Source organism: Euprymna scolopes, chromosome 21 (assembly GCF_053919585.1).
Source record: "Euprymna scolopes isolate OS-2025 chromosome 21, ASM5391958v1, whole genome shotgun sequence".
Lineage (NCBI taxonomy): Eukaryota > Metazoa > Mollusca > Cephalopoda > Sepiida > Sepiolidae > Euprymna > Euprymna scolopes.
This window is the reverse complement of record NC_136502.1, coordinates 83,959,541-83,984,572: the sequence shown is the minus strand read 5'-3', so window position 1 is coordinate 83,984,572 and position 25,032 is coordinate 83,959,541. Positions and strand designations below refer to the sequence as shown.

Here is a 25,032-nt window from a genome sequence, read left to right as displayed (position 1 = left end):
TACTATTTGGGATTGGGTTTTTAGTAAACATTCTTTGTATTGGTACGTTACGCATGCTAATCTTTATGTTATGAATTGCTGTAAGTAAAAAAATTAAAAAATACGGTACTATAAATAATTGGTATTACAGTGTGGAACGATAAAATTGTCGCCCCAGTAAAGACAACATGATTCCATTTCTGTTTGATGGAAACCGGTCTTCTTTTTTTGTTGCAGACCATCTACTAGTTGGCCAGTTGTGTACAAATCCCAAGAGCGATGGGAGCCTTCTATCATGTCTGAAAGTGACACAATGTTCAATGAGCGAGATCGGAGATATACCGCTGTACAACATGCTCTCTACCAATCAGGGTTATAACAACAGGACCGTTGCCAGCACACTCAAAATGCATTGCTGGATTACCACGAATAACAGAGATGTGCCCAGGGTGATGAAAACAAGTTTCTGGCCACGGTTATGGTCTTTCGTGTGGTTTCAAGTGAGGACCACATCATGCCACCTCAGATCTTCGAAGTCGACTTGAAAGTCAACACCAAAGTGTACCTGGATGTGCTGAAGAGTGTGGTGATCCCCTGGTGCAATCAGATAGTTGCTGATAGACACTGGGCATGGCGGCAAATCTCGGCGCTGTCCTATAAGTCCAAAGAGACCCAGGCTTGCCTTTAGAAGGAGTGCTACGACTTTGTACTCGTCTCTCACTGCCCCCTCCTCCCCCGACTCGAACCCACTGGATTACTTCGTTTGGTCATACATTGAGAACATCATCAACATGACCTCCCATAACACCAAAGCCAACCTGATCGCAGCCATCTGCCAAGTATTCGCCAAGCTCCCACGGGTGTTTGTGGAAAAGGCATGATCCCAGTTCCGGACCTGTACCAAGGCAGTGATTGAGGCTGAAGTTGGCTACATTGAATAGATGTCAGCTCTACAACATAATCAAGTTACCTGAAGTGATTTTTCCAATAAAAGTTTTAAAATAAAGCTATAGTGTTCTTTTCTTTAGCACGATAACTTTATCGTTCCACCCTGTATAAATGTTGCTAGTCTCAGTCTTTTCTACAAATACTATTATGGTATATGTTCCTCAGAATTGTCTCATCTATTCCCTACTTTCTTTGTTCCAGCTCGTTTGACTCATTGATCTAGAGGTCTCCACCAATCCACTGTTTTAATATCTCATTGTAATACAACTTCCTCTTCCATTAACTTCTTTCCAAGGGCAGCAATGTTGTGGAACTCTCTTCCTGCTCACTGTTTTCCTTCCACCTACCGCCTTGGTTTTTTCAACACCAAGGTCAAGAGGCATCTCCTGTCTTTGGCAATAATCAGCTTTCGTTCTTGTTAACTCCTTACATCAAGTGGCTTCATGCCTTGTCTCGAGTGATTTCCATTAAAATTTTTTATATATTTAGCATTTGTTTTACTCATCAATATCAAAATTTTGCCTTTTTTCATTACCTTTTGTAAAACGCATGAAAAATATGTATTTTTCAATAACGAATATTGATAGTGACGTTGATTAATCTTTGTAACATTAGTGAGTAGTGAGGGATTGTTTGGTAGCAATTAAATCGAGATATAATTTGGACTAATGCTAAAAGATAAATGATTCTACTAGCAACCTTCTTTCTTTCTCTGCTTCGTTATGATTCGCTCTCCTCTTCACTTCCAAAACCAAGTTAGTTTTCACAGAAACGTATTAACTCAAATTATTTTAAACCAATAAAAATCGTTTTAAACCCCAAAAAGTAACAAATCTATGTCAATAAAAACGAGATGTAGTTTGGGTGAAGCACTGTGTGGGCTAAATCTCTTCTACAAATCTATGTCAAATTATATATCTTCCATTTTCTTCCTTTCCTAAAACATAACTTTTATAAACAATTTAGATTAATTGTTGGTGTGGTTCTTGGCAATACCCAAAGATGTTACTGTTGTCCAAAATAGCCAGGAACCATACCATAGTTTGTCATTTCTTTCATCTACACCAACTATTATTTGTCTCTCTCGTTAGCAAATAGTAGTTGTCTTATTGAATAGCACCACCTTAGCAGGGGTGATATAACATTTGCAGAGTTGGTGGGGTTCCTTTCTTCTTTATTCTCTTAGTGATTGGAATAATTGAAACAATTAAAAATAGCAAAAAACTCTATTAATTTTTTTTTCTGAAATTCGATTTACTTTTTACAATAATTTATAGTAAGTACATTTAGATACTTCTTTTTATGACGTCATATCCTGACATAAAATCCTAATTCTAAAACTTTAAACTTTTGATGAAATTTCCCACTTTCTTACGTAATCTATCCTTATGGCAAATATTGTTCTTAACATTATTTCTATTAGTGATGGGACGATTCCAATATTTTTCCCAATTCCGATACAATTATCGATTCCATACTTAATTCCTGATTCTGATACAATTACCAATTCCGATTTTTTATGAATCTCTAAATATTTAACTATAAAATGGTTATTTTGTCCTGATTGCTGTAAAATTACATGTTAAGCGTGCATATACTCTCTCAAACGTAAAAACGCACTTGTGTGGTGGGGTGATCTATAGATTTTAGTTTTACTGAAAGTTTAAATCAATAAGTATTGATTATTGTATTACTACTATAAGCAGTGGAAGATTTTTCTTTAAAAAAATATATAAAAGAAAACATAATTAAGGGAATTGTTTTTGGCATCGGAATATAGGCACAAATTTTTCCGATTCCAGTACCCCAAAAAGTTTTTTTTATTCCCAATTCTGATTTATCATCTCAACACTATTTTTTATACACTCAAAGCACAATATAACTACATTTTTTCTATACAACATATTTTTTCTATCTTTAAACTTGGCTTTTATGAGAGGTAGCAAAATAATAATCTACCTATAATGTTAAAACACCATTGATTTGTCCTTATAAAGATAAGAAACACAGAAAATAATAATCTACCTATAATGTTAAAACACCATTGATTTGTTCTTATAAAGATAAGAAACACAGAAAGACTTTTTGCATAAATGATTTTGAAATATAAATCAGAAATGAAATGTATATTAGTTTAGATTGGCTTACCTGATAGATTATATCCTTTTTGGTTGGAAGTTTTACACCAAGACTTGACCGTTTCTGAATCTTGCCTCGCTTATCGCCTGGATATGGCTTTCTCCGGGATTTTGCATTACCAGCGTTACAAATCATCTCTGATTCTGTGGCTCTGTTCGTTCGGGAACTTAACCAGAAGCTCTCTTCATGAGATGGACGCATCAACTGTTTCTGCTCACTGGCGGATGCTTTTGACGGCTTTGTAGTTTCTCTGTATGTGGTAGAGCGACATGTTTTACAGTGGATGAATGATATGGAAATTGCTGCTGTGACTGGTATAGAGACCGTCACTGCCACAAGGACGATTACAATAAGTAAATGTAGGTGAATTTTGCTGCTAGATTTTAGATGAACTCCGTTTGTTGCTTCTATCGTCTCGTTGCTAACAGTGAGGATCAAAAATATGGTGGTTGTTGCGGAGAGAACTGGATTGCCACTGTCCTTGACAACAAATTGGAGATCATATGACATAGCATCAGGCTGGGTGACTACACGCGTGAAAGATAAGAGACCTGTGTAATGGTTCACAGCAAACACCTGCTTGTCATTGCCCCCGATTATTGTATATTTAAGAAAAGCATTTTCACGGCTGTCTCTGTCTGATGCCTTTAAGGTAGTGATATTTCGTGGATGTTGGGGATGATAACGGACTTCCATGGTGTAAGGGTTAACGCTGGGGAATATGAAATAGGGGGCGTTGTCATTTTCATCTTTAACCTCGACAATAACGCTAACAGTGTTATTAAGCGGAGGTACACCATTGTCTTTGACCAGAACCTTGAAACGGTATTTATCTTGGAACTCGTGATCCAACGACATCACTGTCTTGATCATTCCGCTCTCTGATATCTGAAATGGCAGAAAACTGTTCGAGTCAGCAACAAGAGAGTAGATGACCTGTCCGCCAGATCCAACATCCGGATCTGTGACATTGATCCAACCAACGGGGTAATTTGATTCCTGGTTTTCGGGTACCAAAAATTTGAATATTTCATCCGAAAAGTGTGGCTTCACATCGTTCACATCCATCACTCGTACTGAAAAGTGACTCACTGTATGAAGGGGTGGGTTACCTTTGTCCTGGCAGGTGATCGTGATGTCATAATGATCTTCGGTCTCTCTATCTAAGGGGTTCTTAACAGATATCTTGTACTTTTTTATTCCAAGACTCTGAAGTTGAAATTTATCATGGTGAAGCTCGCAGGCAACTTCCCCATTCCTCCCAGCATTATTATCAGTGACCTTTACATAAGCAATGAAACTACCGACATGAATGTCTTCAGAAATGGTAATTGTGTTTCCAATTGATGCTGATACAAAATTGATGTCTATGCTCGGTGGGTGGTTTTGTTGGTTGATCATATTTATCACTACCATTGCCACCGAACTTAAAGGAGGGCTGCCCTCATCGGATGCTTCGATGTATAAGTTACTTACTTGCTTTTCGTATGAGTTAAGTTTTTTATAAAGAAAAATAGCTCCCGTCTTTTCATTGATTTTAAAGTGAACTTTAGCCGTGCTTGATGTGTCCGGACTAAAACGATACAAAATTTTACTATTTTTACCGATATCAGAATCGGAAGCGGTTACGACAAATATAGGGGTTGTTAGATTCACTTCATTTTTCACAGAAATATTAAAGATATTTTGTCTAAAGGTTGGAGCGTTATCATTTTCATCTGTGACTATAATATGGACATCGAGCACACTTTCTCGAGGTGGGGTTGCTCCATCTTTAGCTATCACTTGAACCAAATACATTTCTTTTGATTCTCTGTTTAATCTTTCTTCTAAACGAATTGCAAGATTTGATTTTCCATCAAACCTTTTTGTCTCTGACAGTGTGAAAGGTTCATCCCTTTTCTTTTTAAGCAAATAAGTGATCCGTGAATTCGCAGTCCCAATATCCTTATCAATAGCACTGGGAATGGATTTCTTAATTCCTCTGCCATCAGCCTCTGAGAACTTGATGCTGACCTGTTTCACTGGAAACTCTGGTTGGTGGTCATTAATGTCCTGAATAATCACTTTTACCTCAAGAATCTGCATAAAGGATTCAGCATGGCGTACGGCAACGTCCAGCATATGAGAACATTCAACATTATGAGTGCACAGATTTTCTGCATCAAAGGTCTGCGCTGTGTAGAGCTTGCCAGTTTTCTGGGAAACATGAAACAGTTGGGCACTGTGCTTCTCACCATTCTTGAGGAGACTAAATGTAATCTGTTGATGGTTTTGTCCAGAGATGGAATCTTTCAGGCCAGCATCAGCAGCAATATCACCTAAGTAAGCACCTGGGCCCTTCTCTTCCTCCACATAGTAGGTCAGGTCTGCACACTGACATGCGTATAAGAATGACAGTACTACAGAGCACACAGAAACGAACATGTCTAGTTTAAGAGAGGCTGAAAACGCATAATCTTTCTCGTCTAGGAATGGCAGCTTTGATTGATTACAGTTACCTGCAATTATAAGCAAAAAAAAAAAAAAAGAAAGAAATGTGCATAAATATTGAAGATGAGTATGAATTAAAAGTTTTTTAAAAATGTTTTATAAAATTCAGATCTTATAGAAATACAAAATTACCTGAATTAATGAACGTATAAAAAAAAGAAAAAGATTAAGGATTTTCTTTTTAGTTTGCAAATGCAAAATGTAATAGGAGCTCATGGCGGGGTTCTAATGCAGAAGGGCTAGACAATCTCCCCTTCCCCTTTTATGTATGCATTAGACAGGTAGCGCCTCCTCCTTTGAACGCCCACGCTTTGGAATGTGAACGATTGTGAGACAGACAGGTAACCCCATCCATTCCTTAGCGCGTCATATGCACATATCTTTCTCTACGTACACCACCCACTCTTTCACATGCAAAGCAAACGGAAATAGAAGAATTAGGAGAAATCAATTTTAGCAGGAATTAATGCACGTGGGTCGGGTCGAGGACAACCAGAGAAATTCAAAAAGACTTCTGATAAAATTTAGAAACAGCATTACCTGGATTAATAAAAGTATTAAAAAAAAAAAAAAAAAAAAAAAAAAAGATTAAGTTTTTTTGTTTTTTAATTTGTAAATACAAAGATGAAACTGAACTGGTGTCATCATTATCAAATTAAGTTTTAATATCTGTCTTATATACAGGGATGCACTGACTTCCCCTAACCAGGTCTTTATTCCTCTTTCTTTCAAGTCTAGCCTTGTCACTTCCTCCCATGTTTTCCCCTGTCAACTGACCCTTCTATTTCAACTGTTCTACATCTACTAACCCAAGAACTCTTCTATTCTTACAATCTGACCAAACTACAAAATCACTAGTTTTGCACACAATCTCCCTATATTATCCAAATTTAATCTTCTAACATGATCAGAAAACAAACCTGTATTTTTCTTTTACTTAGGAGTCACCATTTATCAGGGCTCTAAAGCCACTCAAGGATAAGGGTTAATGAATGTAAGGTGGTCGTGTAGTAATCGTTAATGGTGTAAATTGGGTAAAATTTGATTATTTATGGAGACGGCTCAACAAGAACTTGTTTACATTGGATTGAAGGCCACCATGTTGTATTCAACCGGGAAGTAGGCCAGTGGAACAGTGTTTCACAGGTGGGCAGTTCTGGGGAAAAAACTTTTTTTTATGGAATCTGCATTTAGATTTAGGCACAGATAGAGATTGAAGAAAATGGTATGCAGCAGTTGTAGTTATTCTGGTGTTTTTGTGAAAATTTGGCAAGGATGAACCATAGATTGGAGTTCAGTCGAGCACTTGCCATGAAAATAATGATAGAGCAAAGACAGGCTTGCAAAGTCTCTTCTGATGTAGATCGCAATTATAAGATTAGTATATTAAAAAGCTATCGTTTTTTACATTTCTGATTTTTTGAAATGAGGATAATTTGTATTATGTAGAGTACTGTTCTCATCTTGAGTGAATTTTCACAACGTTTCGGTGGATGTAACCCCTGACCTTGTATCAGGAATCTACACAGAATTATGAAGGAAACTCTTTATTTAAACCATGGGGGCAACATGCTTTCGTTTCATCAACCATGACTGGGTATAAGTCCTAAGTAATTCGTAATTGTATTTTGAGTGTTGCCTCTTTGGACCTTCAACCTCTAGAAGAGTGTAACTTACAACTGAATTTTACCAGGTACTTTATCTTTGCAACTGAAACCTTGTGAAAATGACACTCAAGATGAGAACAGTAATCCGAAGAATCCAGTAATATGAACAATGAATCCTCATCTCAAAAATTCAGAGACAATATTTTTTTATTGTTTTTTTTATTATTTTTTCATTGTTTTTTTTATGGTAAATCAACTTTTTTTCGAGTTATTCATTTTTTTTCTTTAATTTCCAGAATAAATTGTTATGTATGCAGTTGTTAATATCATCAAATGTCTATTCGTAATTGAAATGTATGTTTTTTTTTTTTATGAATTGGTTGTAGATTTATTTCTTTTATATGCATATATTTTGTAAATATATATATAATATATATCTTATAATATAATTTTGTGAATAAAAAGACTTCCGATAGATTCGGTTTTGTTCATTGTATTATCACTCGGAATCAGAATGAACCTAAGTGCAATAGAAACTAAGTACTGACGCTACATGTCTTGTTGAACTCTGGAATTTTTTCTGTCAAACGTGGGAATCTTTCTCTCATACTCGAAAATCTGCACAGAATTTTGAATGGAACTTTTTATTTAATCCCCGGGGGTAGCATGCTCTTATTCCATCAGCCATGACTGGGTAGAAGTCCTAAGTAATTTGCAATTGTATTTTGAGTGTCGCCTTGCATTTGCACTGAGAATTGAACCTTCAACCTCTAGAAGAATGTAGCTTACAACTAAATTTTACAAAGTACTTTATTCACTACAACGTGGGTTCTTGCGCAAGTTACAATCTTCTTGAGGTTGAACTTTATGAATATACAAATAATAATTAAATTATGTTTTTAGAACTTGTCAAAAGTTATTGAAGTGGGGAAGGGTATATACTCACTTAATTATCTGCTTAGCTATTGCATGTGTTTGATTTTTCTTAATTTACAATTGAACAAAAGAATAACATGCTTGGGTTAACTTGTTTATGAATTAACTGACTTGTAATTCTTGTTGAATGTAATTTCATAATGAAATTAGGGGGTACCGGGTACTCATTAACTTGTTTGCTTGGCTGTGGTGTTTTTAGGTTGGGGCAATGATTTTAATTTATAATTTAATAAACAAATTTACAATTTAATAAAAAATAAAAATAAAATGGGTGATCTGTTTACAAATGAACAAAGTGGAATTTAATTTTATAATGAAATTAATGCATGTGTTAATTTTTTTTTTTTTTTTTTTTTTTAGGGGAGGGGGTTCACTGACATGTTTTCTTTGCTTGATCTGTGTGTGTTGGATGGAGGAGACTGTTTTTAATTTACAATATAGCAACCTCCAGAACTAAATTAACAGAAAAAGACGGGAAAGACTGTTCATGCAATTTTTGTTAAACCAGTTTGCTCTTCTTTTAGGGAGCTGACTTAAGTCACATCCTTCTGCCATGGGAGGGAAATAATCCCTCAAAATGATATAAAAATATTTGTAAATAAAATTGTTAGAATGAAATGAAACCAATCCTTGAATTAGAAAACAATAAAAACGAATAGTGAATTAATGAGATGTCTTTTCACAAAGTAATATGCAAATTAGTTAGCTATAGTTCTTTATATTTCTGATTTTTTGAGATAAGGATAATTTGTATTATGTAGACTACTGTTCTAATCCTGAGTGAATTTTCACAATGTTTCGGTGGATGTAACGTCTGACCTTGTATTTTTTTTTTTTTTTTTGAACTCAGAAATCTATACAGAATTATGAAGGAAACTCTTTATTTAGACCAATGGTTCTCAACCTTTTTTTAATCATGACTTTTTCTTTTTAATGCATTTTGGTGAACCCTTATAGCTTATCTTATTTTTCAGTAATGTAAAGAAAACCGAAGAACATATATCAACAGTTTATCTTGAAGGAAGACTGAACCGATATTAACGTTACATGTACCATGGAGGTCCACATGAACCCTGGTTGAGAACCATTGATTAAGACCATGGGGGTAACATGCTCTCGTTTCATCAGCCATGACTGGGTAGAGTCCTAAGTAATTACATACATGCTCAGTAATATTAGAAAGATATCGTTTTTTTGGGTTTTTTTTTTTTATTTTTGATTTTTTGAATATGAATTTGACAATTTAAATCTCATTGCTAGGGCAATAAAAATATCGCATAAAAAAATGAGCATAATAATGCCAACACAATGATTCCCATTAAATCACCAAAGTTAATCAATGTTGAGACTCGTCAGTGTCATTTGGGAATACTAGGCTCTGTATGTAGGAGGAGAGGGTTACCTCCTTATAAAAACTGCAAAAAACACAACTGGGATATATGTACGATTGGGGACTGCTTTTGAAGTTGATATTCCCTAGACTCTTTCCTCCTTTGGGGAAGCAAGTTCAACGTTTGTAGGGTTAATGCTGCTGGTTGACTAGCTGACTAGTGTGATATATAAACTAACTTTATAAATATACAGAAGTTTTTACATTATTAATGCACAGTGTGCAATATGGTTTTAAAATGTTTTTATTATCTTTTTCCTGTTAAAAGCGCACCTATACCATTTTTTTTTTTTTTTTACATTTTAAATGAAAGGTTAAAAAATAAAACTAAAAACCTTCACAGTTCTGCTGAAATGATCCTCCTTTGCTGCTCCCAAATCCTATACTCTACCATAATAGGTGGTTCAGAGGTAAGTATCACCGGTTCTGCTTGTATAATTAAAATATATAAAATATATAAGAATCTTTTTATTATTTAGATTATTTCGGTTTCGATTCTAGCTGATGGCATTCAAATACTTTTCATTTTACTTTTGAAATTACAACTCTATAATAATATATACGAAATCTGGACAAATTAAAATATTATATTTAAGCTTATTTTACAACTGGGCAAAGCCAGGAACCCTCCTGCTAGTATATATATATATATATATATATATATATATATATATATATATATATATATATATATATATATATATATATACTTCATTTATATTCAAATATCCATTATTTTAATGTCGCTACACAAGTAAAATCATGTTTCCATCCAACTGGTTATAAATAAACATGATTGTCATCATGTAGTGACATAAAAAATTATTTGAATATAAATAAAGGTACATCTTGCTCTTTATTATTGAGCATTACTATATAAACCTCGTTGAATTCATTGGTTTTTATCTTTGAACATTATTAACTTAGAATTATATATATATATATATATATATATATATATATATATATACTAGCAGAAGTACCCGTCGTTGACTGGGTTCAAAAACAGCCTACAGAAAATGGACTGTGATTGATGAAAGTATGATAGGTTATGAAAAGGAGGGGGTTGTAAAGAAATAGGTTTTGATACTCAAAAATTTTACCCTAAGCAAAATATGATGAAAGTAAAGATAATTTTCGCGAAAATATATTTTTTTATATCAACTTCGTTTCTATTCGTAGCCAAGAGTGACCAACAAAATGATGTTTCTTTACAAAGAGAAAATGTTATATTTATAATAATATAAATATACAAGAAATAAATGTTACCATAGTCAATAAAAGTTACTTTTATGGTAGAAAAGTTCATTGGTTTGTATTTTTAAGTAGTTTGTAAAAAAAAATTTTTTTTTTAATTCATGAACCAGTTTAAAAAAAAAATCAAAATGGCAGCGACTTTGAAATGGAGAGCCCCATTTTCAATTTGAAGGAGGGGCACCTGAGCATTCTGTGTTAACAATTTAAGAGAGTTCTGTCAACGTAAGGCATATTTATAAACATATTTTGATGTTTTCCGTTATTTTGTGCTTGTGGAATATTCGATTATGGCATGTGTAGTTTATATAAGAATTCATTTAAGTAGTTATCGCCTCACATTTCGTTTTAATTTCGGTTCGCTGCAATTATTTCAAGTAAAGGGCATTAAAAACTATTTTAAAACAAAAAAACATAAACTGAACTTTTATTGACTATGGTAACATTTATTTCTTGTATATTTATTTTTTCGGGTAGTCGTTTGTTGGCTTTTCTGCAAAACACTCTTACTAAATAATATCGACAAAATATCGAAAAACAAAGAAACAAAAACAGTTTTGAAAAATAATGAAGCTTTACTTACTTTAGTAAAATAATCCGAAACAGCAAAATGGGATATTAAAAAAGTAAACACGTAATTACTTTAGTTTTTTTAAAGCAAAGAATCGATATAAATATGAATAAGAAGAAAATGGCGCCCTTTTCAAGCAGAACAGCTTCGTTTCAGTTTTACAGTATTGAACAGTGTAGTATTGCGCCGTCGGATTCAGGGTTGTACTATTGTAATGTAAAGAACACGCAGAAAGGGTTGCAATCAACTGAATTCCTTCTAGTACACTGACAAAAAAAGCTTAAACCGATATCTAAATAAAAATAAAAAATGTTTTTAAAAAGACACGTAAGCAGGATGTTTTCCTTCTTTTGACATGATAACAAGTAACATTCTTATTTTTTATTATTTATCTATTATCTATTCTATATGTGTATATATATGTATATATATGTGTATATATGTATGTATATATATATGTATATATATGTATGTATATATATATGTATATATATGTATGTATATATATATGAATATATATGTATGTATATATATATGTATGTATATATATGTATATATATGTATGTATATATATATGTATATATATGTATGCATATATATGTATATATATGTATATATATATGTATATATATGTATGTATATATATATATGTATATATATATGTATGTATATATATATGTATATATATGTATGCATATATATGTATGTATATATATATGTGTATATATGTATGTATATATATATGTATGTATATATATATGTGTGTATATATGTATATATATGTATATATATGTATGTATATGTGTATATATGTATATATATGTATATATATGTATGTATATGTGTATATATGTATATATATGTATATATGTGTATATATGTATATATATGTATGTATATGTATATATATGTACATATATGTATATGTATATATATGTACATATATGTATATATATGTATATGTATATGTATATATATGTATATATGTATATATATGTATGTATATATATGTATATATATGTATATATATATGTATGTATGTATATGTATGTATGTATATATATATGTATGTATGTATATATATATGTATGTATATATATATGTATATATGTATGTATATATATGTATATATATGCATATATATGCATATATATATGCATATATATGTATATATATATGTATATATATGTATGTATATATATGTATGTATATGTATATATATGTATAATGCTAAATACACATCAGTTTTGACTAAATCTAAACTAAAACGTTGCTAATATAAAAATGGTCATTTTCTAAAGATAGGTTCTTAATCACTTCTAACCCATATAATAACTTTCTCTTATTGTTAATGTACACTTTAAGTAGGGTCTCACTATAAGCACATTAACATACTACACTTTAATTTCTTACACGTAATTTGAACTCCGAGATCTTGTTAGAATAGTATTTCCAAAAAACATGTAGCTGCCCAATTAAAGAAGTTATAATTTCGCCCCTATTTACCAACCAGAAAAGGAGTAAAAATTCTCCATTGCAAGGTAATCTCCAGATCCGAACATATAAACAAGATAGAACTTATACTCCATGATGTGTCATCCCTGTCAGTACTAACGTAATTCAATTCTATAACCATAGTCACACAAACCCATTCTTCTCATCTCCTTAATGTTAATTAGCAGTATAGGGGCTAAATATCATTTATGATAAACGCAGCTATGTTACCTACACTAATTATTATTATAATTAATAGTGTTGACTATTGGTAAAATTTCTTTATGTCTAAATCAATACATTTGTATATATGAGGGTATATGTAGGTATATATGGGTATAAGTGTATATGTAGGTATATATGGGTGTGTATGTACGTATATATGGTATAAGTGTGTATAATTGCATATACTGTATGGTTGTGGGTATATATGCATGTATGCGTGCATGTATGTGTACGTGTGTCTATGTATGTATATATATATGTATTCATATGTTTATATGTAACTTATTATATGTGTGTATTTGAATGCATGTGTAGAAGACTTTCCCAGTTAAATATTATCAAATAGTATAATGTTATGGATATTACTGATTATTTTTAAACACTTTTCAGTAAGGTATTATTATCACTTAATTATTTTGTTTTAGTTTATTTAACATTGAACTATTACCGTAAGGATTATAAAATAAAGATAAAACGTTCTATTAATAATCTTAGCCTTGGTTTTACAATTCGCTCATAAACATTACTGTATTCTAAACCTTTATTTCAATCCTTCGTTTTAAGGGAAACTATAAATACGTATAAAATTAATAATAATAGCACCTCATGGATAGTATATATAATTTGAGTTGACTAAACAAATTCGATTTAAACTGACAAAGGAATTTTAAGAGGAAACTATGATAAATCTTGAAAAAACGCATTATTCCATTTGCGTCTTTGACCCATTCTTTTATTTTTATTTTATTTTTATTCTTATCTCTATTTCCTTCTTGTTCCCCCCTTTCCTTCCCTGACCCAGTCTCTATAACCAGTACACAACTTAACCTCAATTAAGCGACCGGTCAAACTTTTTTATGAATCTTTGAACTTTATTTAAAGAGATATCTATTCTGCTGTGTGTGTGTGTGTGTGTGTGTGTGTGTGTGTGTGTGTGTGTGTGTGTGTGTGTGTGTGTGTGTGTGTGTGTGTACATGTGTTCATGTATATATGGATATATGTGAACATGTGTTTCACTCCATTTCCTACCATTCACCACTACCTACTCTCCCTACAACTAACACCTCACCCCACTAATAATAATATAGACTTCTAATGATAAGGATTCCACTAGACTTTGAATTATTTTCGCTGGAGCCACAAACAAATTTATACAAGCACTTACCCGATTCAGACATCTACACAGCTATGCGAATTACCCAATATATAACTTGGACCTTATTACCCAACTACTGTAAAGAACGCCTACCATGGATTTTATCAAGCAATCTGGATCTACAATTTTCACATCCTTTTCTGCAAATCCTCTTGCTACTGAACTTCTGATGAATTATGTTGACTTTGACTTTCCATGTCTCACTGACTTTAGAAAATAGGGTACATACCTTTATAAATATTTGCTAATATTTTCTCTCCTCTGATGAGATGGTAGACATAGGTTAAGGAGATTAATATTCTAAAGTATTCTTTGTTTTGCTTAGAATAATAAAAATCTTTGATATGAAACTCAACCACTTCATTTCAATAAGGATTTTTTTAAATTCATTGAATCACAATTTAATTTATTTGCTCTATCTTGCATATCGAGCAATTCTTATTTAGATGGGATAACTTATATAATATTACTGCCAGTAATATTTTGTAAACCTTATAATCACAAGTTTCCATACCAACTGATTGTTAAAAAAAACTATTCTGGAGAATATATATATATATATATATATATATATATACATATATATATATATATATATATATATATATATATATATATATATATGTGTGTGTGTGTGTGTGTGTGTATATATGTGTGTGTGTGTGTATATATATATATGTGTGTGTGTGTATATATATATATATGTGTGTGTATATATATATATATATATATATATATATATATATATATATATATATATATACTCCCCCTAAGTATTTTTTTAAACTTTAACGTCTACTTTTCTTTCTTTCTTTTTTCTTTTTTTCAAACGTATCTAATAGAAGCTCTTTAGCATCTTTTCACAACTGAAATTCTACTATAAAACCTCCTCACACTACCACACGACCTCCCTCTCTATTTAATACCCCCCCTCAATAACTTTCTATCCATTTCTGTAAGTTTAAATTTCAGTCCACCTATAAATTCCGATGAAATTGGTACTCTACCTCATCTCCTGGGGTGAAAATCCAATGGAAACAGTAATGTAAATTTATTATGGGCTCTATAAAAAATTAAAAAATTATATATATATATATATATATATATATATATATATATATATATATATATATATATATATATATATATATATATATATATATATTAGTTTTGAGCTCAGTACTATGTATTAAGTTTAATATAATAATCGATTGAGAATTATCTCTTCGATAATAAATATGTAATTTGCATGAATTATACTCTCATATTTAAGCGTACCTTACGACCAGGCAACGCCGGGCCGCCTGTTAGTATAGAATAAAGCAGGTCTGTTAATTTCAAAGAGTTACGATCTATTTCTGGAACTTTTTTTTTTTTTTAATTCAACCTTCGTTTACTTCCAGTCATTGTCATCGTTTACAGAAAGCTTGTTCAGTGTGCATCAAAAATTCTTTGACAATACACAAATGTGATTCTGTATGATACACCCACATATAATCACAAATGCGTGTGTGTGTGTGATTGTGTGTGTGATTGTGTGTGTGTGTGTGTGTGTGTGTGTGTGTGTGTGTGTGTGTGTGTGGTGATTAGATGATCAAAGTTTCACGATGGATTCAATACGAATTCAGCATTTGACAAAGAAATTACAAAAGAAAAGGATTTAAAAAAATATTTTACGGTTTCTCAATTGGATAAAACTAAAAAAAAAAAAAAGATAAATAAATGATCAAGAATATAAGCATACTCGTCTAACATAAAAAAAAGTTAGAATTTCTATATCGAATCTAAATAGCAATGCATTGGAAAGAATCAATATTTGATTCTGACTATCCGATCAATTATGTCATCAGTTTCTGTTGTTTGCTGTTGAAAATTGACATTCCAATCAATTTTATTGATTACGTAATATATTTTCTTCAGTAAGATACAGATGAAGACATTGTTACAAATATGCATAATTGCAAATGGCTACCATATATAGGTTAAAAGTTAGAAGAAGAGAGAAATAGGAGGAGGAGGAAATTCGTTTCATCAACACTTTGTCTTCCCTTTTGTTTCCTTTTTTTTCTTTTTATTTTTCTTGACTCATTTTCAGTCAATTCGAATGTAATTTTGTGGATACTTAGTAGTATCCACAAAATTTTACTCAAGCTATCACTTTAATTTTTTATTTATAAAGAAGTCAGCAACTCGAGGATAAGAGTTAATGAGTGTACAGTAGTCAAAGGGAAAATGTTGTAGTCATCGTTAGTTGTGGAAATTAGATAATTTGGATTACTTAATGGGATGGCTTATCAAGAATTTGTTCATATTGGATTTGAAGACAACCATATTGTAGTCAGTTGGAAAGCAGGAAAACGGAACAGAGTTCCACAGGCGTGCAGTTCCGAGAAAGAAGCTTTCTTCATAGAATCTATGTTTAGGTTTAGGCACAGATAAAGCGTGGGGGGGGGAATTATTGATAGTGGTTTCAGCTAGCTGAGTGTTTTTCATGAAAGTTAGAACAGGGGGACTGGAGCTCAGACGGAGCACTTGATTGGAGCACTTGCCATGAAAATAACAATAAAGCAGAGACAGGCTTGCAGCATCTCTTTTGTGGGAAAAAAGTTGCAGGGAGGAGAAAAAGGCATCCCCCCATTAGGCTACAAAGTCTATTTTGAACTCTTTCAAGGCAGGATAAGCTGCTTCTGGCAGCTCATGCCCAGATGTGGCAACTACTCCATCCTTGGACATACTTGGCTCTTATACAGATAGAGAATTGCATCGGCAGTGAGATATCTACTGGAGCAGTAGAACGATCCTACCATTTTTTACAGCAGCCTTGGCAACAGATTTGATGTACATGTTCCATCTCAGATCAGGAGTAAATGTCAGACCTGGAAGCTTGTCAAAACATGGAGCCTCCCCAAGATGAGAGCCATTCATTTTGATTGATGCCAGACAGGTGATCAGAGCATTGATGGTGGAAAGATAGATACTTGGTCTTGGATGCATTAAAATTAACGAGCCACATCTTTCCCCATTGCACCACATGATGAAGATCAGAGAGAACTTGGTCGTTTAAAGCCTTTGAAGTGTTGCTATCGTATAAACATCTTTATTACTATGTCTTCCATAGAGACATCATAAAAAAAATCAGCAGGTAAAAAGATCCAAACGCGTATTGTAATAAATCCAAGGAAGCTGGTAACAATCCAATATGTACATATTTCCAGTTTTTCTTTAGTTTGATTGGATATCCGGCAAATCTTTGATTATATCAATCCGGTAAAATTTTTTTTTCATGTATCAGTTTCAAAATTCAGTTTAAGTTTTCAATTAATTTGTGAATAAAAACCAAAAGATATCTGTAGGCAGGCAAATAAAATTAAATGAAAATAATTAAATAAATTTTACCTGCCGAATACCAACAGCTTCAATTATAGGATTTAGCGTACACTTTCGATTTGAAGTTCAATATCCTTTTTTTTTTCTTTTTTTTTTTTTTTTTTGCTCCAGCAATATCCAATTTCCCTTATTCTATGTAGCTAAAATGATTTAAAAACTTTAAAAACATTTAATTTAATTTTCTATGTTTATTAACTTGAGCAAATTAGGTGCAAAATAAACATCGAAAACTCATGAGATCAGGAGATATATTTTACTATACTGTATTCTTTGTCTTGCATGCAATAAAATTTCTTATCTAAAATTTAACTTTTTCAAATCACAAATTTTAAATTCCTAAATTATGATTATATAAATATGTATATACGAGTATACATATATATATATATATATATATATATATATATATATATATATACGATTATATAAAAATTTATTTAAAAAAAATATATAAATATATATTTTTTCAATTTGTCTTTACATAAGCAATGATTTTGTTGCTACACAGTCATGAGCATGTTTCAGTCTTCTAGAATTTAGTAACTAGAGACCTCTTCAGGCAACAAACAATTATTTACAAAAGCGGAATTCAAAATGAAAACCGAAAATCAAATATCAGCAAACCGAAGGCCGTTGTAACTAGCTCTACTTCCATATTGAGCACTCTTGTATTAACCTCGTTATATTTCATTGGTTGCCCTACTTTTGAAAAATAGCAACTTCAAACTATAAATATATATATATATATATATATATATATATATATATATATGTGTGTGTGTGTGTGTGTGTGTGTGTGTGTGTGATTATATAAACATATATATATACGATTATATAAATAGATCTACGATTATATAAATTTAAATATATATATATATATATATATATGTACAATTATATAAATACAACTTTGTCTGTGTGTGTATGTGTGTGTGTGTGGAGAGAGTTCATTACTTATAGACTTCAAAACGGTTGAACAGATTTTCTTTAAAATTTACAGAACTTTAGTGTATAAGTCTGGGAGTGATCTTAGTTAAGTTTTGTCTCAGAATACCACCCGATAATTACCGATAATCGATAATCGAAACCATTATTTTAATTTATTTATCAATCATCGGTAAAACCATTTTTTTCCATGTCGTCGCTTAGCAACAATAATAGAACAATAGGCCGTGAAAATTCTACTGTGGGTAAGTTGATAGTGTGTTTTTTTTTTTTTTTTGTTTTTGCATAACGTTGCCTGTAGGTTCAAACTCTACACGTAAATTTCTTACTTTTTTTTCATTAGCTGCAAACATTTTATAGGACTTGAAAATTTATGTTTTTTTTCTTTCTTTCTTTTTTTTACACAATGTGATTTGTTCGTTCAAATTCCGCACATAAATTTCTTAATGCTTTTTTTTAATCAAAAATATATATATGTACTAGCAGGCCAACCCGTGTTTTCCAGTTGTAAAATACACATAAGTACTTATAAAATATCAGCAAAGCCACCCTTGACTTTGTGGGCTAGAGTCTTTCCTCCCAGCCTATATATATATATATATATATATATATATATATATAATCTTATTTATAGTATTCCAAATTTTATTGGGTTTATATAATTGATAATTCGGTAACCGTTCATATACCAATAAATGCTCAATTACAAAAGATGGTAATTTTGAAGCTTACAATTTAAGTCAAAGTCAGAATGAGATGACTTAAATTGTAAGCTTCAAAATTACCATCTTTTGTAATTGAGCATTCATATATTGTTTTAATAAAATCAAGACATCAAAGAATGGATTGATAGCACTAGATAGTGTATTTCATTGTTCATTACAATTGTTGCAAGACCAATCGGATAAATTCAAACTATATCGTTCGAAAATTTTCACAAGAGGCCGTTCTTGCATCATTGTCAGTTCTAAATTTACAGCGGCAAACTCTTTGATTATAAGCTACTGTAGTAATTTGTCACATGATAACTCTGTCAGCCTTTAAGGGATTTCAGTTGTCAAGTCCCTTGAGTCTTGACCGAATTGTTCAAATCTATGGATATTGCTTGTAACATCAATGTCTGATTCATCAGCAAAACATCTCTTTTCTGCCGATGCAATTTCCGCAGAAAAAAAGATACATCAAACTGTGTCCCATTTTATTTTTTTTGCTTTTTGCTTTCTGACACGGTTCACTGAGCAAAAACAAACGTGACAAAAAAATGTGGATTTCTCCAAACTGTCCAATCACAGCATGTCACTTTTATAATATTTCGTTCAATAGCTTTTATTCTTTTGATAGACGCTAACTCCGATGGATTATGTGATAGATGATAATACGTGGTGTATTGAAATGTAATGCAATGAGATTGCAAGCACTCTTGAACTGTAAGCGCATGAAGTTTGAAAAGTTAGTTGAGCACGTTAGGCCTTAAAGAACAATTTGTAAAACTGCATTTATTTTTGGATATAATGTCTGACATTCTTTTGGAGGTTGAAGGTATCAATCCTTATAATAGGAGAGAAAAAGGAACCCAAACCAACAGTGAAACGAGACACTTCTTTCTGCCTTCCTCATCCCTGTTCACTCAACATTTCAGCATCGACAGTTAAGAAAAATATCACAATTAATAATATAAAAACAAATACGAATAAAATATAAAAATTCTGAACATTCTTAAAATATAAAAATTCTTAAAATTCTTAAGAATAATATAAAAATTATTAACATTATAACAACTAAGAATAATATAACAGTCTAAATAATTTAAATAATCCTAATGGTCTAAATAATTCAAATGGTCCAAATAATCCAAATAGACCAAATAATCCAAATAGCCTTAATAATTAAAATAATCCAAATAGTCCAGATAGTCTAAATAATCCAAATAGTCTAAATAATCCAAATAGACCAAATAATCCAAATAGTCTAAATAATCCAAATAGACCAAATAATCCAAATAGTTTAAATAGTCCAAATATACCAAATAATCAGAATAGTATTATTAATCGAAATAGACCAAATAATCAAAGTTGTCTAAATAATTCAAAGAACCCAAGTAGCTCAAATAATTAAAATAGCCCAAATAATCCAAAACGTCAAATAGTCCAAATAACGCAAATAGTCCAAATATTCCAAATAATTCAAAGAACTCAAATAATCCAAATAGTCCAAATAATTCAAATAGTCGATCATGTTTCTTATCTGTTACATCAATATCTTTATTATATTCTTATCACACTAGACATCACTAATTCATACAATCTTCCCTACATAGGCAAAAGGTCGGTTTAATGCGAAAAATATCCTACTCATTAAAAAGGTGCATCCTAGATGGGTAAAATTAAAAAAAAAAGTTTCAGCCAAGAAGTATTTCTCTTTCTTTGACTTAGAACAGATACAATATACTAATTCTTGCCCAAAGATCAGGCCAGTTAACCTCAGGGAAACTGTTGACTTAAATGTAAGACAATTCAATATTTTAAAATATGTAAAAATATATGTAAATATATATTCAAATATATAAATTTTAATATAAAAATGTATATATATATTCAAATATATAAATGTAAATATATATTCAAATATATAAATGTAAACATATTTAAATATGTTATTGTACATATATATATATATATATATATATATATATATATATATAGTAGAAATGGTAATTAATAAAAACTGAAGAAAGTGCTCAATACTGTTGTAGAGCAAATATGCGTTTTATTTTATTTTTTTGTTATTTTTTTTTATTACTGTATCTTTCTGTTAAGTTACATTATTGTTTCAGCTACCCGGCCGTTTTTTTGGCCGTCTGTAGCTTCCTCAGACTTTTACAGAAACTTTCTGTAAAAGTCTGAGGAAGCTACAGACGGCCAAAAAAAAAAAACGGCCGGGTAGCTGAAACAATAATGTAACTTAACAGAAAGATGTGCTAATAAAAAATAAAACGTATATATATATATATATATATATATATATGCATGTAAATATATATTTAAGTATATAAATGAAAATGCATATTTAAATATATAAATGTAAATATATATTTAAGTATACAAATGTAAAAATATATTTAACTATATAAAATGTAAAAATATATTTAACTATATAAATGTAAATATATATTTAACCATACAAATGTAAATATATATATAAATATATAAATGTAAATATAAATCTAAATATATAAATGTAAATATATATTTAAATATACTAAACTAAATCTATATTCAAATGTACTAATGTAAATATAAATTAAAATATATAAATGTAAATATATATTTAAGTATATAAATGTAAATATATATTTAAGTATACAAATGTAAATATATATTTAATTATATAAATTTAAATATATATTTAACCATGCAAATGTAAATATATATTTAAATACACTAAACTAAATCTATATTCAAATATACTAATGTAAATATAAATTAAAATATATCAATGTAAATATATATTTTGATATACTGATGTAAATGTATATTGAAATACATAAATGTAAATATATATTTAAATATATAAATGTAAATATCTATTTAAATATACAAATGTAAAAGTATATATAAATATATAACTGTAAATACATATTTAAATATATAAATATAAATATATATTTTAATATATGCATTTTATAATATATTCAAATCCGCAAATGTAAAATATATTTTATATATAAATGTAAATATACATAAATGCAAAAATATATTTAAACATACAAATGTAAATACATATTTAAATATATAAATGTAATTTAATATGTGATCCAGTTGATGGTGTAATTGATGAGCATAGGCAAGAGAATGCATGTTTGTCAGACGCCAGAGTGAGAGAAGCATGAACTCTGATGATACATTCAGACTTTAGTGCGGGGAGGGGGGAGAAATAGTAGTTTTTGATTAGGTCAAGTAGTTTTGGGGACATGCATGATCTACCAAAGTGCTCTACAGTCAGTAAAGTCAAATGCAGCAGTGCAGTCAATGTAGTAGACGATAGTTTTTGCTGGTAGCTCCAGTCATGTCTAAGTATTCTTTAGAGAATTAAAATCCAGTCAGTACATCCTCTACCATTTGAAACTGCTTCACCAGGATTGTAGCAAAGAATTTTGAACTGAAATATATTATCGTAATAATATATAAGTAATTATTCTAACTAGAAGGCGAAAAATAACAGCATGCCAGAGGATAGACTTGAAACAGATTTTATAATGGAGATAAAGAAGATACATCTGCCTTACTTTTAATGCTAGGTTTATTTATGGTGTCTTTTAAATTTAATAAAAACCCTTCAAAATTTGCTGACGAGGAGACCTTGTTTATTAAAAAACTATATGTAATAATTATTGTCCGTAACTTGATGTCTACCACAATAAAAAACACTATTTTCCAAAACGATCGTACAGATACTTGATTTTGTTGTTGTTGTTCCTTCTTATGAAACGGATTTTTAATTTAATTATAATTTGATTTTTAAATTTTAAATTATCAATCACATTACTTAATATATATATATATATATATATATATATATATATATATATATATATATATATATATATATATATATATGTTTATTGCTTAATTCAACTTGATATCTTACCACTGTAAAATAAATTGCTCTATTTACATTGGCCCTTTTATCTATCGAGTAGAGGAATCATTCAAGAGTTTTACCTTTTTTATATTGAAAACATGCACAGAAATAAAATATATTTGCAAAATGTATTGTTGTTTAAAAGAAAATGTTTTGTTCTACAAAATGATTTTTTTAAAATCTATATTGATTTTTGTGTATTTTCTGCTCATTAAAATAGAATTCAAGTGGATAGAACTGAACATTTCCGACACCATTTGCTTTTTTGCGCTTAAACGAGGTGATAAGATCACAGAAATTGTTTATGAGATTTTGACTGTGTACGAAGAAGGAGTAATGCCTCCAATACCGACTGCCATTAGTTTCCATGTTTCAAAATGTAAATTTTGATCTGAAGGATAGACCACACAATTGTCAATCTATGATGTTTGATGAAGAGCAATTAAATCCATTCATAAAAATGCATGATTCAAGAAATCCAAGAATTGATGAAGCAAATGGATTGCAATAATAAAAAATAAAAATATCATGAACTATCTGTACTTAATTGACAAGGTTTTGAAAATGCTTGTGAACTGTTCCTCAGCACTATTATCATAATCATCAATATCATCAATATCATCATAATCATCAAAATCATCATAATCATCATAATCATCAATATAATCAAAATCATCATAATCATCATAATCATCAATACAATCATAATCATCATAATCATCAATATCATCATAATCATCAATATCATCATAATCATCAAAATCATCATAATCATCATAATCATCAATATAATCATAATCATCATAATCATCATAATCATCATAATCATCAATACAATCATAATCATCATAATCATCAATATCATCATAATCATCAATATCATCATAATCATCAAAATCATCATAATCATCATAATCATCAATATAATCATAATCATTATAATCATCATAATCATCATAATCATCAATACAATCATAATCATCATAATCATCAATATCATTTAATCAGCAATTTCATCATAATCATCAAAATCATCAATATCATCAAAATCATCATAATCATCAATATAATCAATATCATCATAATCATCAACATAATCAATATCATCATAATCATCATAATCATCAATATCATCATAATCATCATAATCATCAATATCATCATAATCATCAATATAATCAATATCATCATAATCATCAATATCATCATAATCATCAATATAATCAATATCATAATAATCATCATTATCATCAAAATCATCATAATCATCAATATCATCTTAATCATCATAATCATCAATATCATCATAATCATCACAATCATCAATATAATCAATATCATCATAATCATCAATATAATCAATATCATAATAATCATCATTATCATCAAAATCATCATAATCATCAATATCATCAAAATCATAATCATCATAATCATCAATACAATCATAATCATCATAATCATCAATATCATAATAATCATCATTATCATCAAAATCATCATAATCATCAATATCATCAAAATCATAATCATCATAATCATCAATACAATCATAATCATCATAATCATCAATATCATAATAATCATCAATATCATCATAATCATCAAAATCATCATAATCATCAATATCATCATAATCATCATAATCATCAATATCATCAAAATCATCATAATCATCAATATCATCATAATCATCATAATCATCAATATAATCAATATCATCATAATCATCAACATAATCAATATCATCATAACCATCATAATAATCATTATCATCATAATCATCATTATCATCAATATCATCATAATCATCAATATCATCATAATCATAAATATCATCATAATCATAATCATCAACATAATCAAT

The 25,032-nt window shown here is 30.0% G+C and overlaps 1 protein-coding gene across 1 annotated transcript in view; it reads right to left on the bottom strand.

Annotated features, from left to right (window-relative positions):
• The window catches only part of LOC145242858 (protein dachsous-like), a 237,304-nt gene that overhangs the window by 177,646 nt on the left and 34,626 nt on the right, over positions 1 to 25,032 (bottom strand). Inside the window, exon 3 of the mRNA XM_080105973.1 lies at positions 3,076 to 5,567. Coding sequence (XP_079962099.1) covers positions 3,076 to 5,493 — 2,418 coding nt within the window. The 5' untranslated portion in view covers positions 5,494 to 5,567. The remainder of the gene's footprint in view (positions 1 to 3,075; positions 5,568 to 25,032) is intronic.